This window comes from Apteryx mantelli, chromosome 6, assembly GCF_036417845.1.
Source record: "Apteryx mantelli isolate bAptMan1 chromosome 6, bAptMan1.hap1, whole genome shotgun sequence".
NCBI classification, from domain to species: domain Eukaryota; kingdom Metazoa; phylum Chordata; class Aves; order Apterygiformes; family Apterygidae; genus Apteryx; species Apteryx mantelli.
The window spans coordinates 13,960,349-13,973,834 of record NC_089983.1 but is presented as its reverse complement, the minus strand read 5'-3'; the positions used below and the strand labels follow the sequence as shown (position 1 = coordinate 13,973,834).

At 39.4% G+C, this 13,486-nt stretch overlaps 1 protein-coding gene across 3 annotated transcripts in view; it reads right to left on the bottom strand.

The window, feature by feature from the left end:
• CCNYL1 (cyclin Y like 1) overlaps nucleotides 1-13,486 on the bottom strand; it is a 40,683-nt gene that overhangs the window by 17,815 nt on the left and 9,382 nt on the right. For all 3 annotated transcript variants that reach the window (XM_013952143.2, XM_067298819.1, XM_067298820.1), the window contains exons 2-4: nucleotides 4,100-4,174; nucleotides 1,793-1,827; nucleotides 5-105 (exon numbers count right to left, since the gene is read on the bottom strand). In XM_013952143.2, coding sequence (XP_013807597.1) covers nucleotides 5-105; nucleotides 1,793-1,827; nucleotides 4,100-4,174 — 211 coding nt within the window. The remainder of the gene's footprint in view (nucleotides 1-4; nucleotides 106-1,792; nucleotides 1,828-4,099; nucleotides 4,175-13,486) is intronic.

The window sequence follows — 13,486 nt, the reverse complement described above, 5'->3', positions numbered from 1 at the left end:
TTACCACTTTATTGTGCTTCTAAGATTAGGCTGGCTGACCGTGCTGTCATCTATAAATATTGTTGAGCATGAGCTATATTTTTTCGTAAGCTGCCCAGGGGAAACCTTAGGAAAAAAAAAAAAGAACAGGAAATAAATTCATGAGGAGTGATTCTGTAAGGTTTAGTTTACTAAACTGAATACTGCATTTACACCTGGAACGTAGATTGCTACTGCAGAGCAGGTCTTTGTAGATGATTGCTCTTGACATGTAAACTACCCTATAGCCATCAAGTTGCTTAGGATGCTCTTTGTGTAAGATCTACCTATATGCCATTCCATGTAATATACAACATGATGTTTTAGATAAGTAGTTTTCAGCAGAAATAGCTACAACTAAAGCAGCAATCCTTTGGGTTTTTTTCAGTTCTCCTCCATTCTGTTCTTGCCAGATCTGGTCTCAGTCTTTTCTCTGTATTAGGTATTTTCTTAGCTTTCCCTATGTCTCCACAATCTTCTTCCATACCATCTCCTACATGTTTATATTTTCTGCTTATTCAATACCTTTCCCTGTAAAGACAGGTTTGTTTTTTTAAAAGAAAAAACTCTTCCTGACATGGATCTCTCCACTCATGTCTTGTTTAGCACCTGAAATCGGGAAATTAAGGACCACCATTACCAGTACTTCTACTATTTAGAACTAGCAATACACTCCATCATCTGTCCTCACACTGTAGCTTTTATTCTTTAAGAAAATTTCTTATCTTATTATGACAGTAAATCAGGCTTCCCTAAGCATTTTTAGAGAATGCCTTGATGAACTAGAGCTAGGACATCATAACTGAGGGAAGAGTTTTAATCAAACAGTTTGAGATTCATTAGTTTTTGCTATTATCTGTTTAAATGCCTAGTCTAAAAACTTGAAAGACTTCCATATGGAAGCTTTGACATCCTTCATCACTAATGGATGCCTGGGAACATCTCCCATTCCAGTTGAAGTCTGCCAGCAAAAACAATCCAATCAGTCAGCACCTTGCTGCTGGCAGACCAAAGCTGAAACTGTAATTAAAAAAACAGTAAGAACAACAAGAAAGCCCCACAATCATACTAAAATGTAACGGGCTTGAAATATCTTTACCTTACAAGCAACTTATCAGTAAACACTTCTGCTAGACAATATTTTTTAAGCTTTGTGTTAATAACTTCCATTCTTAGCTTTCCTAGTCAATGAGTTTTTTTATTCACTTATTAATGATACTGCATCTCGCATACATATCTCCAAAGTAAACTCTCAAAGAAAAACAACTAACATTAGCAGAAGAAGCTTAGAGCAGATTTTAAAACTAAGGGGTTATCATCTGTTCATCAGGCTGATGATACTGTTTGTTCACCACTTTTTGTGCTGGATACATTTCTTACAATAAACCCTGTAATGACATTCAAAAACCAAATCATTCAAGACTTGTCATCTCAGTTGAGAAATGAATCCAGTTTTGTTTTAAATACCAACATAGTTAGTTTGACTTATATTTTCTCCATTACTGTTTTGAAATAGTCAAAATTGATACTACTGAAAATCCTTTACTCTGCTTTTGACATCAACTATTGTATGCTCTGGAATACTTTGCCTGTTTTTTCACTTTCTTTTAAGACAGGCAAAGACAGTTCAGTTTCATCTTGCTAAGAAGGATTCATAGTGCATATAGGACTGTTTACCTACAACTCCTACAGTTGTTTCTTGAATTTGTCTTTGTCCCAATATGCTAATATTCTTTAAACTAGTACCCTACCTCTAAGAATCTGTTTTACTTACATGGTTGATGTGGTTACTTTTCCTCTTCTCTCGCACTAGAATGAGGGAGAAAGAATGTGAACTTAGAAGTTTCTAAAATACAATCTCAATTTACTCAGTAAAAAGCCATTCTATTAACCTAATCTTCTGAAGTACATGAGTATTACACATTTCAAATTTCACTACTAGGTGTCTGGAAGAGCAAAGTTTGAGAAAAAAATACTGAGTTTTATCAAGCTAGTAAACTACATACAACTTCCAGCCATCCACGTGTACATTTACTTCTATCCATGACACTAAGGGGAAAAAGTCTCAGCTTTGAAAAGATGCTAGACATCATGAAAAACTGGATAATTTCAAATAGTTCAAACAGACAATGTCTAACATCAACCAGCAACCACAAGTAAAAACATCACACATTGAAGCTGCTGAATTCACGCAAGAATGAAGGGAGGTGCCCAGCGTTATATACATGTTCTCTCTCCTCCTTTTAAGGCTCTCTAGACAGCAGAAAGGAAAAAGGGATTTCGCAGCACAGAAGATGGTATTTATCATACAACTGACACCATCTTATTCCATCATTTTAAACTGTGTCAGACTTTTAAAAGAGATAGTAAGGGTTAGCTTCCAGCTATAATGGTAGCAGTAAAGCAAAACAATGCTGTTAAAGAAGAGCTGAGAGTTCCATATATGTAGTTTTAAAAATGCAACAAGCTACATGAATGTGACCAGCCTGGATACCAGACTGTACCCCCTTTTCCAAACTTTTGACTTTAGATCATTAGCACCTGCACTTACAAGTGCTCATAAGGACACATTCTCTTACATATTAGAGAAATTAACGATTTGAAGAGAGTGTTTAAATTTTTTGATCTTTTTACTTAAACCAAAATTCATGGTTCTGATAGCATCTCAGTGAAAGAGAATTTAATGATATTAATTCTACCAGTTCTATGAAAGGCTTACTAAAGAAGATCCAGCGAAATAAGAGAATAAATTCTTCTGCCTGACTTGTTCATAAAAATGTCCTGTAAAAATCTATTCATCCAACTAATAAAAACTTCAGAGAATAGTTTTATAGTTATTAACTCACCTAGCAGACTGTTTTTCCACATGTCTGCAAGTGTAGACGACTTCAGTACATTACATTAGAGGAATACGGAATCATGTTTAAAAGCAATACTACCTTCAGCAGGATATTTACATAGTTCTAAACTTATTTGCAGCAGAATTTAAAGGCTGCACAGTGAAGCTGTCCTATAATGTTCAGGAATGAAGTCAATTTGCTAATTACAACTTAAGCAGCACTTGTCTAAGAGGTGCCTGAAATCCGCAGGTCAAACTCTGCTTGAAAACGGACTTCAGTTAGAGCCTTTGAGGAAAGAGGCCTACGTTTCCTTGGTATCATCTCTCCATGTTAATAATGCCAGTGCTTGTTTCTGCTGCCCAGAGGTTATCTAAGCATTGTGAAACTGATATAACTAACAATTTTACTACTTGCCACAGGACTGAATAGCAGGACTGGAACTGACAGACTTGTCAAATGATTCTACTTTTCTGTGGCAAAGCTATGCCAAGGCAGCAGACACACAGGAGCTTTCCATCAACACAAGCACACCACTGCCTTAGAAAAAACAACATTCCAAACAAGAAACAACTATAAAAGGAACAAAAGCTTTTTTAAACAGCATCTTAAACTCCTTTTTAGTTGGAATTTCTAAATTTACTATTGTCAGGGTTTTTTTTAGCTTATGCAACATGAAAATATCTCCACTTTTTAAAAGCATTTTGTATACATAAGCTATAGTAATTGTTCAAAATTGATTATATGAAGTAAACAAGCAATCTGCAAAGAAATTGAAAATCATGGTAAATCCATGTAATTACCCATGTAATTATAAAACAGAATTCAAGAATGATTATGCTACTGAAACTATTCAAACGGATTAAAACAACATATTCAAAAGCAACTGATACAGACGGATGGCTTAAGCTTAATACTCCTTACAGAAAAATGTCCACTTGAAAGCAATTTTAAAAAGTTCTTGGTCATAAAAAAATCACCAGTGCTTAAAGCCTGACTTCAGACTATTAGGATCCAAAATTGGAAATCTCCTGATATTTAACATCCTTAGAGTAACAAGTGATTTTAAGTGTTAAGTAAAACAGCCTATGAACACAGTTCTGTTTAAACATGCAAATTATGAATCCCTATGCTTTGAAAGAATTAAAGCAATTTAAGTGTTCTCAAGATGTATAATTAAAATAGGCAGTTTTTTTTCCAGTTTTCCTCCCGACTTGTCTTTTAATTGAAAAAAGTTAGCTTACCATCTGTTTGAGACTTGCTCAGGAAAATTGTGCTTGCTCTGGGATGATCAGATGGATTAGATTCCAAGGCTAAATCTGAAACAGAAAGATAGAAAAAGGAGAGACCATCAATGGACGCTGATGATGATACTGCAAGGCTTCCCACTCAGCCTTAAAATGCTCAAGCATAGTGATGAAGACAAGAAAAGAAACACATAGAATGGGTGGTTTGTCTAAAGCAAAATCTTTCTTTTACCAAGATAAATAAAAATTTGAAATTTTCCTCTCTGAAAAAATCCCATGGATGTATTTCTACTGCCATACAAAATCTGGAGAGAGAGACCTCAGAAACCCATACACATCTTCAGAAGTCAATAGGCACCCTTGGGTGTTAGGGTAGCTGGATGTGGAGCCTGTGCTCAGTAGGTGGCAGCAAATTAGAACTTTATCAAGAGCCTAAGTTACAGAAAACAGACACTGCTGAACTTACTTTCACTCTATGCTTAAAGCATCTAATATGACAGGAAACAATCTTTGTGGTCTTGTAAAAGATCCTAGTAAGGAACTTTACCAGTGCTGATAAACATCAAAATACAGATCTTACACTATTCCATTTTTAGAATTTCAAGTAAAACCCTGTGCACTTAATATATAATTGTTTAAGTACAACTTGATTGCTTAAATCCTTTGCCACAATGAACCAGTGATGGCATCAGAAGAGGATATATTACTCATTTAAGATTAAGATGAGAGTGATCACTAAAAAGTTTGCTTGGACTGATGCAACTGTAAACATGATGGAATTTTTAGCTAGCATTAGCTTTGAGAGAAGAAACAGCTGTTCTGAGGAAGTCACGCTACAGGCACCAACTTATGTGAGCACATGAACAGATTCATTTTTCTAATACCATGATCCTGTACATCCTGGAAGGAGCAAATTCTCATCCATTTCCATTTGCCATTCTGATCCTCACATGTGCTATTTATGCCATGCTAACCACAAAGGCATGTAAGCTCACAAACTAGAAAACTTGCACGTGTTAGTGTTTCAAGGCAGTATGCCAATGCAGTTGTCATACCCTTAAGCTACAAAGTCATCTAAGAGATGCCATCAACTTTTCAGGAAAAAATCTTAAGAGATTTTTATGCACTCCACCAACAGAATTAGTTAGTTAGCCAAAGTATGCACAAATTGTCTTGGTGCTAATAGTCTTGACTGCGTGAATGTTTTGTGCTACTGCACGTAACACGCAGCATAACCGCAGCCCTCAGGCGTCAGTGAGTACATGTAACTGCAAAAGTGTGTGCATCCCCGAGACCTCTCATTCCAGATTCCCATTGGTACACTACACTGGTATCCCGACCTGGATGTTTTCCAAATATTTGTCTTACCACATCACTGATCTTAGTCCAACAGTATTGTTCTGACCCTAGTCCAGGATGCAATAAAAGTTACAGACCACTGTGATTTTGAATCTCTGCTGTGTAAGCAACAAAGATCTATTTAGGAACATGAAGATTATTCATCCAGTAATTTCCCCCCTCAAAAAAGGTCACAGACAGCTATGAAAACAGACCGTCTTGAGCAGTTTTTAAAAGCTAACTTATGAAATAGTTTTTCTATTTCCTGCGCTTATTCATGGCACACAATGAACAGATACATGAATTTAATCATGTAGTTAAAATGTAAGTTTAGAAGCCCTGATACAGAATTTGCCTTACAGCTCATACTTGAAGCTGTAAGTGAACCACTAATACATACTTGATGTTCAGAAAAAAAATCCAACATACAATGATATGCCATACTGGTGCATTTTCACTATCAAAAGAGAGCACAGTAGTTTAAAACTCATCCACACTTTTGACAAGTTTGCAAAACTGATTTGACAAAATCACTTTTAAGAGACAATATGCAGACAACCTTCAGTTTCTAGTGCTGCTACTCTTATTAAAAATGACTTTAATACAGACCATCAAAGAATACACTAATAATGGCAAGTTTAAAAAAACTTCTTGGATTTGAGAAAGGAGTGAACCAGAAGTATTTTGCTAGTCTACCAAATGATTGAAGTATCATCAACAGACAGAATAGGACTGCAATATGCAGAAATAAAATACAGATGATTATTAGCAAGTTACAGATCTTATACCAACATAGAGAGAACAACTCAATATCTATCTATTTATTTATTTATTTATAGTTTATCAGCAACTTTTAGAATAGAATAATTCAGGTTGGAAAGGACCTCCGGAGGTCTCTAGTCCAATCTCCTGCTCAAAGCAGGGTCAGATATGAGGTGGAATTTCTCGGGGCTTTATCCACTTGGGTCTCAATAACCTCGAAGGGTTTGGAGATCACACAGCCTTTCCAGGCAACCTGTTCTAATACCTGACTGTCCTCATGGGGAAAAAATGTTTCCTTTTATCCAACTAGAACTTCTTGTTTCAATTTATGTCCTTTGGTGTCTCATCCTTGTGCTATGCACCACTGGAAAGAGCCTGGCTCCATCTTCCCAATGGCTTCCTTATTGGTACTGATAGACTCCTGGCAAGCGCCCCCCCACCCCACTCTGGCCTTCTCTTCAGACTAAAGAAGCTCAGACCCTCAGTCTCTTCTCACAGGTCAAGTGCTCCAGCCCCCTGAGCACCTTGGTGCCCCCTCTACTTAATTCCCTTCACTTTATCCATCTCCTTCTTGTATTGCAGGGGCCCAAAAGCAGATGCAGTTCTAGACATAGTCTAGATATGGTCTAATGATTGTTGAGTAAAGGGTGATAATCACTTCCTACAAGCTCCTTGTTATGCTCCTGTTAATACAGCCCAGGATGCTGCTGGCCTCCCTTGCTGCCAGAGCATACTGCCAGCTCACATTCAGCTTGCTGTCCACCAGGATGCCCAGGGCCTTTCAGCAGAGCTGCTCCCCAGCCAGGTAGTCCCCAGCCTGTGCTGCTGCCAGTTCTTCCTTCCCATGGGCAGGATGTTCAGTTATGCAATTAAAGGCCTCACTTCTACAGACAGAAAGGATCACTGGGGAACACCACCAGGCAGAGGAACCCCAATAACCTAATCAGAGTGAACAGAGCACCCTGACCTGGCTGCTTTCAGGACCATCCAAGGAGGGTGGTCAGCTTGTTGTCTGGGTGTGAAACCCACCAGAGGAGTAAACAGTCCCCAGACCACCTTACAGCCTGAGGGAGATTAATGCCTACAGGGCTACAAAACTCATTACAGAATGCTTGGGAGCAGCATTTGGGGATTGTACAAGATTTATGCAATGTTTAGGGGAAGGTCCAAAGGCAGGAAAAGGGAGGGATAGAAGTAGATTGGGGAGGCACAAGCGTTGGAAAACAGAGGAAAAAGGGGATAAAAGCAGCTTGCTGCACGTAAACAGGTTGCTGATCAGTATGCTTGTCTGGCCATCCCCTGTGCTTGATCACTGCAGTCTGTCCAGTCTTCTTCTTAAATTCCATTCCTAACTATTTTCCTGGGTAAGGGGTTCTCTGTATGCATGGAGATCTAAGGGCCAACAACTGTAAAAGGGACCACAGGCCATAGAGGCCCATGTCCCTGGGGTGCCAGCAACTGGAGATACCAGAGAACATTCAGATTGTGTGGGCACATATATCAGTGCGTACTTGCTAGTGAACATCAAGTGGCACTAGCCAGCAAACAGGATAAAAGGCTTGAGAGTCATGTATGGGAGCGGTCATAAGTCTGGGTCAGATACTGGAGACACCAGAGGGTCTGAGAGTTGGCTACTAGAAGGACCAGGGGGTCCCAGTCAGCTACTGTAGAGACAGAGGTGCCTGGGGGTCAGCTGCTGGTAGGGCCATAGGTCTGGGGCAGCTAGCAGAGAGAACACTGCACATACCTGTGTATGCATCTATGCACTGAGGCAACTGGGAGACCACAAGATGCAGGGGCTGGCTGGTGGACAGACTTAGTGCCCAAGGGGGGTTGCCGGAGGGAGCTATAGCAAGTGCCTCTGTGCATGTCTGTGTGTGCACACAAACGCAGGTCTGAGCACCAGCAACTGGAATGGGGCTGCGGGCCTTGGGGGCTCATATGTCCAGGTGTCAGCAACTGAGGAGATCTGGGAATCCAGGAGTCAGCTACTGGATAGGCTGAGTGTGTAAGACCTGCTACTGGAAGGATCTGTACTGCGTGGGTACACACCCACACACCTACCTACCCACCACACCAACAGGCTTTCATCCTGATCAGCCAGTATATGGAACAGGATGAGGTTCTTGGTGCTGTTTGTGAGCGTTGTTTTCTGTCTGTATTGATCTGTATGACCAGCCATGTATATATGTATTGTGTGTACATGTGCCTATGAGTAAGACATGCTCAGCTTTGCTACTGGATGGACCTGGGGACCTGAAGCAGGGTCCCCTCTATCAGGCTACCAAATCCAGTAACTCCTAACACAGGACTTCTCATTTCTCCTTGTTGAATTTCATTAGGCTTCCCTTTGGCCCACTCCTCCATCCTATCAAGGTCCCTCTGACTTCACAGCTCTGTCCTCCAGCCTGTTGATTGTTCCCCAGTTTGGTATCATCTGCAACTTGAGTGCGCTCCATTACTTCCTCCAGATCATTGATAAACATGTTAAACAGAATAGGCCCTTTTTTTTTTTTGGGGGGGGGGGTGAGGGGTGTGAAAGAGACAGTAAGGTGTAATACCCAGCCTCCCCCACAGAAAAATACACTTTTGTCACTTCAGCTTCCCAATATCTTGACTTGTTTTGAAATGATGCTTCTTGTTAACACTTGCTTCTTTCTTTGCTTTTGCCTCTTCTCGTGCTCTGCCAGTTCCTACATCCATCCTTCTTAGATGTTAGAAATTGGGTCTAAGGCCAAAAGTGATACCAGGAATAAACACATGCAAATATAACCAACTTCCATCTTGGACAAGAGGGGTCTAAGATATGCAGCACTTTAAGATGCGCCATGGAACAGAGTGTAGACATGGCCACATGAGTCGAATTTGTCCTCCTGTACCCAAACAGGCCCTCACATTTGAAGAGAGGAACAGCAGTGAAAGGAAAATAGATTTTATTGGCTCCAGCTCTGCAGCAGTTCTGCCAGACACAAGCTGCTTTCTGCTGGACAAAGTCAGGTGTATCAGCACCCGCAGCACACTAAATCCACAACATGGATTATCCAACCAGATAGAGTTACTGTATTAATGAACTCCAAGACACATTGTGCAGTCCCTGGTACAAAACCCTACAACATGTAATCAAGACCAGCTGTAAATAGGCTTCTTATGCCAGAATAATGTGGCATTAGCAGAAACATTACAGCTGCTTTTTTCTTGTACAAAACTGCAAAGAAAGAAAGAAAAATGCATTTAGTACATCATCTTCCTGTAGCTCCCCTTTCTAAGCAGTGAGAGAATTTTCCCCCTCCTTTCTGTACTGTTCTCCCTGGACAACGCTTTTTTCCAAGACAAGCAATGGAAAAATTAGTCATAAGTTTCACTCTTCCTGAACTGCCAGCATTGCGTATGAAGTACTGAGAAGGAACAGCAATACAGTTGATGAAGGAGGCATAAAGCAAGACACAGATAAGGCTGTGAGGTGAAACATAATAGGAAACACAGCAAAAGAAAAGCCAAAGGAAGAGATTAATCTGTCTGTGAACAATTTAATTCATAACCAAGCGTAATTTCTAATACTTCATCCTGGCAGCATTTATGAGGCCAAAACTAAAATACCTAGCCTTGAAAATAAGGATAAGCCTTGTTTAGGAGCTACATCAGTAGATGTACAACAGAAAGCTCAAGCTTCACAGACAGCTAACAGAAAAAGAAGTGAGAAGGATGCTATCCCACAGGATGAACAGAAATAATGGAATTAAAACATGTAGAAACAGGAATGAGAGAAGTGATAGAAGCAACAGGACAATATAAAAAAAATCAAGGAAAACAATCTCAGAACATTTTGTTTTAGTGGCTCCCAACTCAAGAGAAATTGAAGCACATTTTCTATCAGAACCTCACACTTAGTGATAGAGAGGTAAGAAGGGAAGATTCCCACCAGAAATTAAGTCTGTGGGAGTGGCACAATAAAGCTGTCATGCTACAACGACTCCCCATCTCTTTTTGAGAGCTGTGTATTTAAGATAGCCTTCCTTCCTATTTCTCTAAATCTCTCAGTGCCACTCACTCACAGGGTACTCTCAAGCTTGTCAAATCAAACCATTCATCCCAAATTACAGCAAAGAGAAGCCTGAACTTGTTTCCCTCTTTTGCCATTTTAAAAGCATCCATTGCAGTTTTCTTGCCCTTCAATCTCAGCTACTTCTGCTGCTGCTGTGCACTGCCATGCACTGATAAGAGCATACAGCCCCCCATGGGGCAGATCATAGTACTTTTAAAAGTAAACCTCTACCCCTAGCTTAAGATCTTATGTCCTTTCCTCAACACCAAACCAGCCTGAAGACTTTACTTTTACTCATCTATGTCATATAAGATTGTGGGTGGGTTTTAGGAATTTGTAATACTTGCTACTTATCTACTGTTTTACACACCTTCACATGTGACTTCTAAGTATTAAGAGCACATTTTACACATTGCATCGTGTTAGTTATCTCATAAATAAAGCTGACAGTCAAGGATGTATCACTGTTACTAAGCAGCAGCCCTTTGACAATTTCACTACACTAAAATATTACATTTCCTGTGATAGTTTTATCCCCATCCTCTGCTTCACTAGATAGCAATATCTCATGTAGCACTAACATTTTTATACAACGCATATTTAAAGCATTAAACCATAAAATCATTTCCTTGCTGTGGAGTTTCTTCTCTTGCTCAGTAGGTTGCCAGTTTTGATTAATGGTTGAGCTTCCCTTATTTCATTACCTAACAGAGCTGAAAGGTATGAGTTACTTAACGCTCTCAAAGATTAAAACATAAAGCAAATTAGACCAACAGACTTGCCCATGCATTTCAGAAAGTCTGTTACACCTAACAATAACTTCATATAAAGTCATTTGCCCATTTCATTTAAACTATGTTATTCTAGTTCTATTCTGAAAATTTACCTAAAAATTATGAGTCCAATTTCTAAATCCAACATGCTTTGTTTACTCATCACCAGCCACACAAAACGTATCACAGAGCCAGGCACACACACAGGTTGTTTTCCATTTGCCCTCACCTGTTAATGTCCTCAGTTACACAACACGTTAGTCTATTCTTCAAACTCTCCACAAATGAAACCATTTTGCTCTCTCAATCATTCATTCTCAACAGAACAAATCTCTCCCCCATAGCAGGATTGACTCAAAAGATACAAAGCTAGCTGTATTTTAGTAACTAATACAAGCAAATTTAAACACAAAGGACTGGATTCTTGTGTAAGAAAGTGCTTTTAAACACAACCAGTCTTCAGACAGGAACACTATTTTGAGGGAAAATCTCTGGCAGGACATAATCTTAACCAACACTTGCATATGCACAGGTCCTTTTAAATCCACTCTCCTAACTCTCCATTGCCCAGAGGAAATCAACCATTTGTTTAAAAACAAAAACAACCAAAACCAACCTACAGAGCTGTTCATTGTTAAATGATTATTTCTAAAGACCATAACTTTACACAAGGAACACAGAGGGATGCCATAAAACTATTTAAAAACTATACCTGTCAGCTGTTCTTTAAGGCGCTACTGTGAGAACAACAATATCACTGTCAACACCCAACACATACCTAAGCGCACTGTGAGGTTTTAGAAGGCTGTAGAGATTACTTCAATATACAAGAAGCTCTCTTAAGAATCAATTCTTTGCTCTTCTATAGCACATTCTTTGCTCTTTTACAACACAGCCTCTTGAGCTGGTCTGCTTCACCAAGAAGCTGACACAGTAAGTCTTTTAGATTTGCTACTGAGACCAAAGACTTTAAAAAGTGAAACTGTAGACAATCTATTAAATATTGTGGGATAGCCACAGTTCAAGTTATCTATTCATTTCAGTGGTTTAAAATCAATACAGTATTAGAGTTCTTGCCTTTCTTAAATTGCAGAAGGATCCACGCTGCTATGGTCAGCCTCCATAGCAAATCCCAACAGGACCCCACTGCACTTGGTTTACAGCCTGTGCTGGGGGAAACATAAGAGAAACCTATTCCACTGCACCCAGTATCTAGCCTTTCTGGGTCTGACAGAAATTGAGTAGGCTTCCATGTGCGTCAGTCTGTACCTTCAAATGTTATAATCACCTCTACACATTTTAGCTGGCAGAAAAACAGGATGTCCGAGTATCCAGAATACCAGAGTGAAAGCAGAACCAGCTAAAAGGGAATAAAACTAGTTGTCTCTAGGGTTTTATGTCAGAACTAGAAGGAAAACAGTAGTTCACAAGCTAAATGAGATGTGATTTCTTGACTGCATCTAATACAGGACCATTTGAAAAAACAAGTAGAAATGGTCAGTTCCATGCTGCCCACTTTTTATTCCCTACATAGTCCTCACATGTGCTCAGTATCACAGTTCACCACCATGAGAAGCTAAAGTAGAACTCCAAAGCTCTAATTTTTTCACTGTCAAAATAAAAAATTCTAATTCTACATGTTAAAGTAGGATCAAACGAACTTTGCATTCCTAGATCTACACTGATAACTGCAATTTATCAACTTGCAGTCAACTGAAAGCTTTCCCTGTAACAATTCTTTACATTCCCTCTGCCTTACTTCTCACAAGACATGGTTCAGAAAGCAAGACAATTGAGTACAAGAAATTCCAGTCTGTCGTACCCTATATCATCTAGTGTCTAAAAGTAACCAAAGATGCACTGCATTGCGTGGCAGGTGCCATATGCCACCTGATGGACTGGTGTATGTTGAGTTTCTTCTCCTCCTCCAATTGTTCATATAAATGCACCAATGCAAACTTTATATGAAGTTTAGGCTTTTATGAAAGTTAACAGGGTTTCGTCAAGTTTTCTTTTGTGCTATTTTAGGCACAAACTCTCTCTTTACAGTGGCTATGGGCATTCTCAGGTTAACTGTGTTACAATCTATAAAGGAAAATAATTATCTGTGTACAAAATACACCCATTTTACAGAAAAGCAATTTAGGAAGTTTGAGGTTTAAAAGAAACTTGAGTTCAACTGTTTATTCTCTGGGTGTCTGACTGTCCCGACTGTTGACAAGGCAGTATTGCTTTTGACACTGGAGGAAAACAAACAAACAAAAAAACAACCCCCCCCCCTCCATACTATGTTCTATTACTGTAATGACTCGAGACCCTTTCAAAATTCCAAGCACAAGCAAAGCTGTTTCACACACACCCTGTCCAAATACTGCAGAATGCCACCAGGTGGATTGTGAGATTTTTGTAAAAGCTGTTGAGGCAGGCCTGATATTTGCATCACCTGCAAATGTGATCTTCAGTTTTACT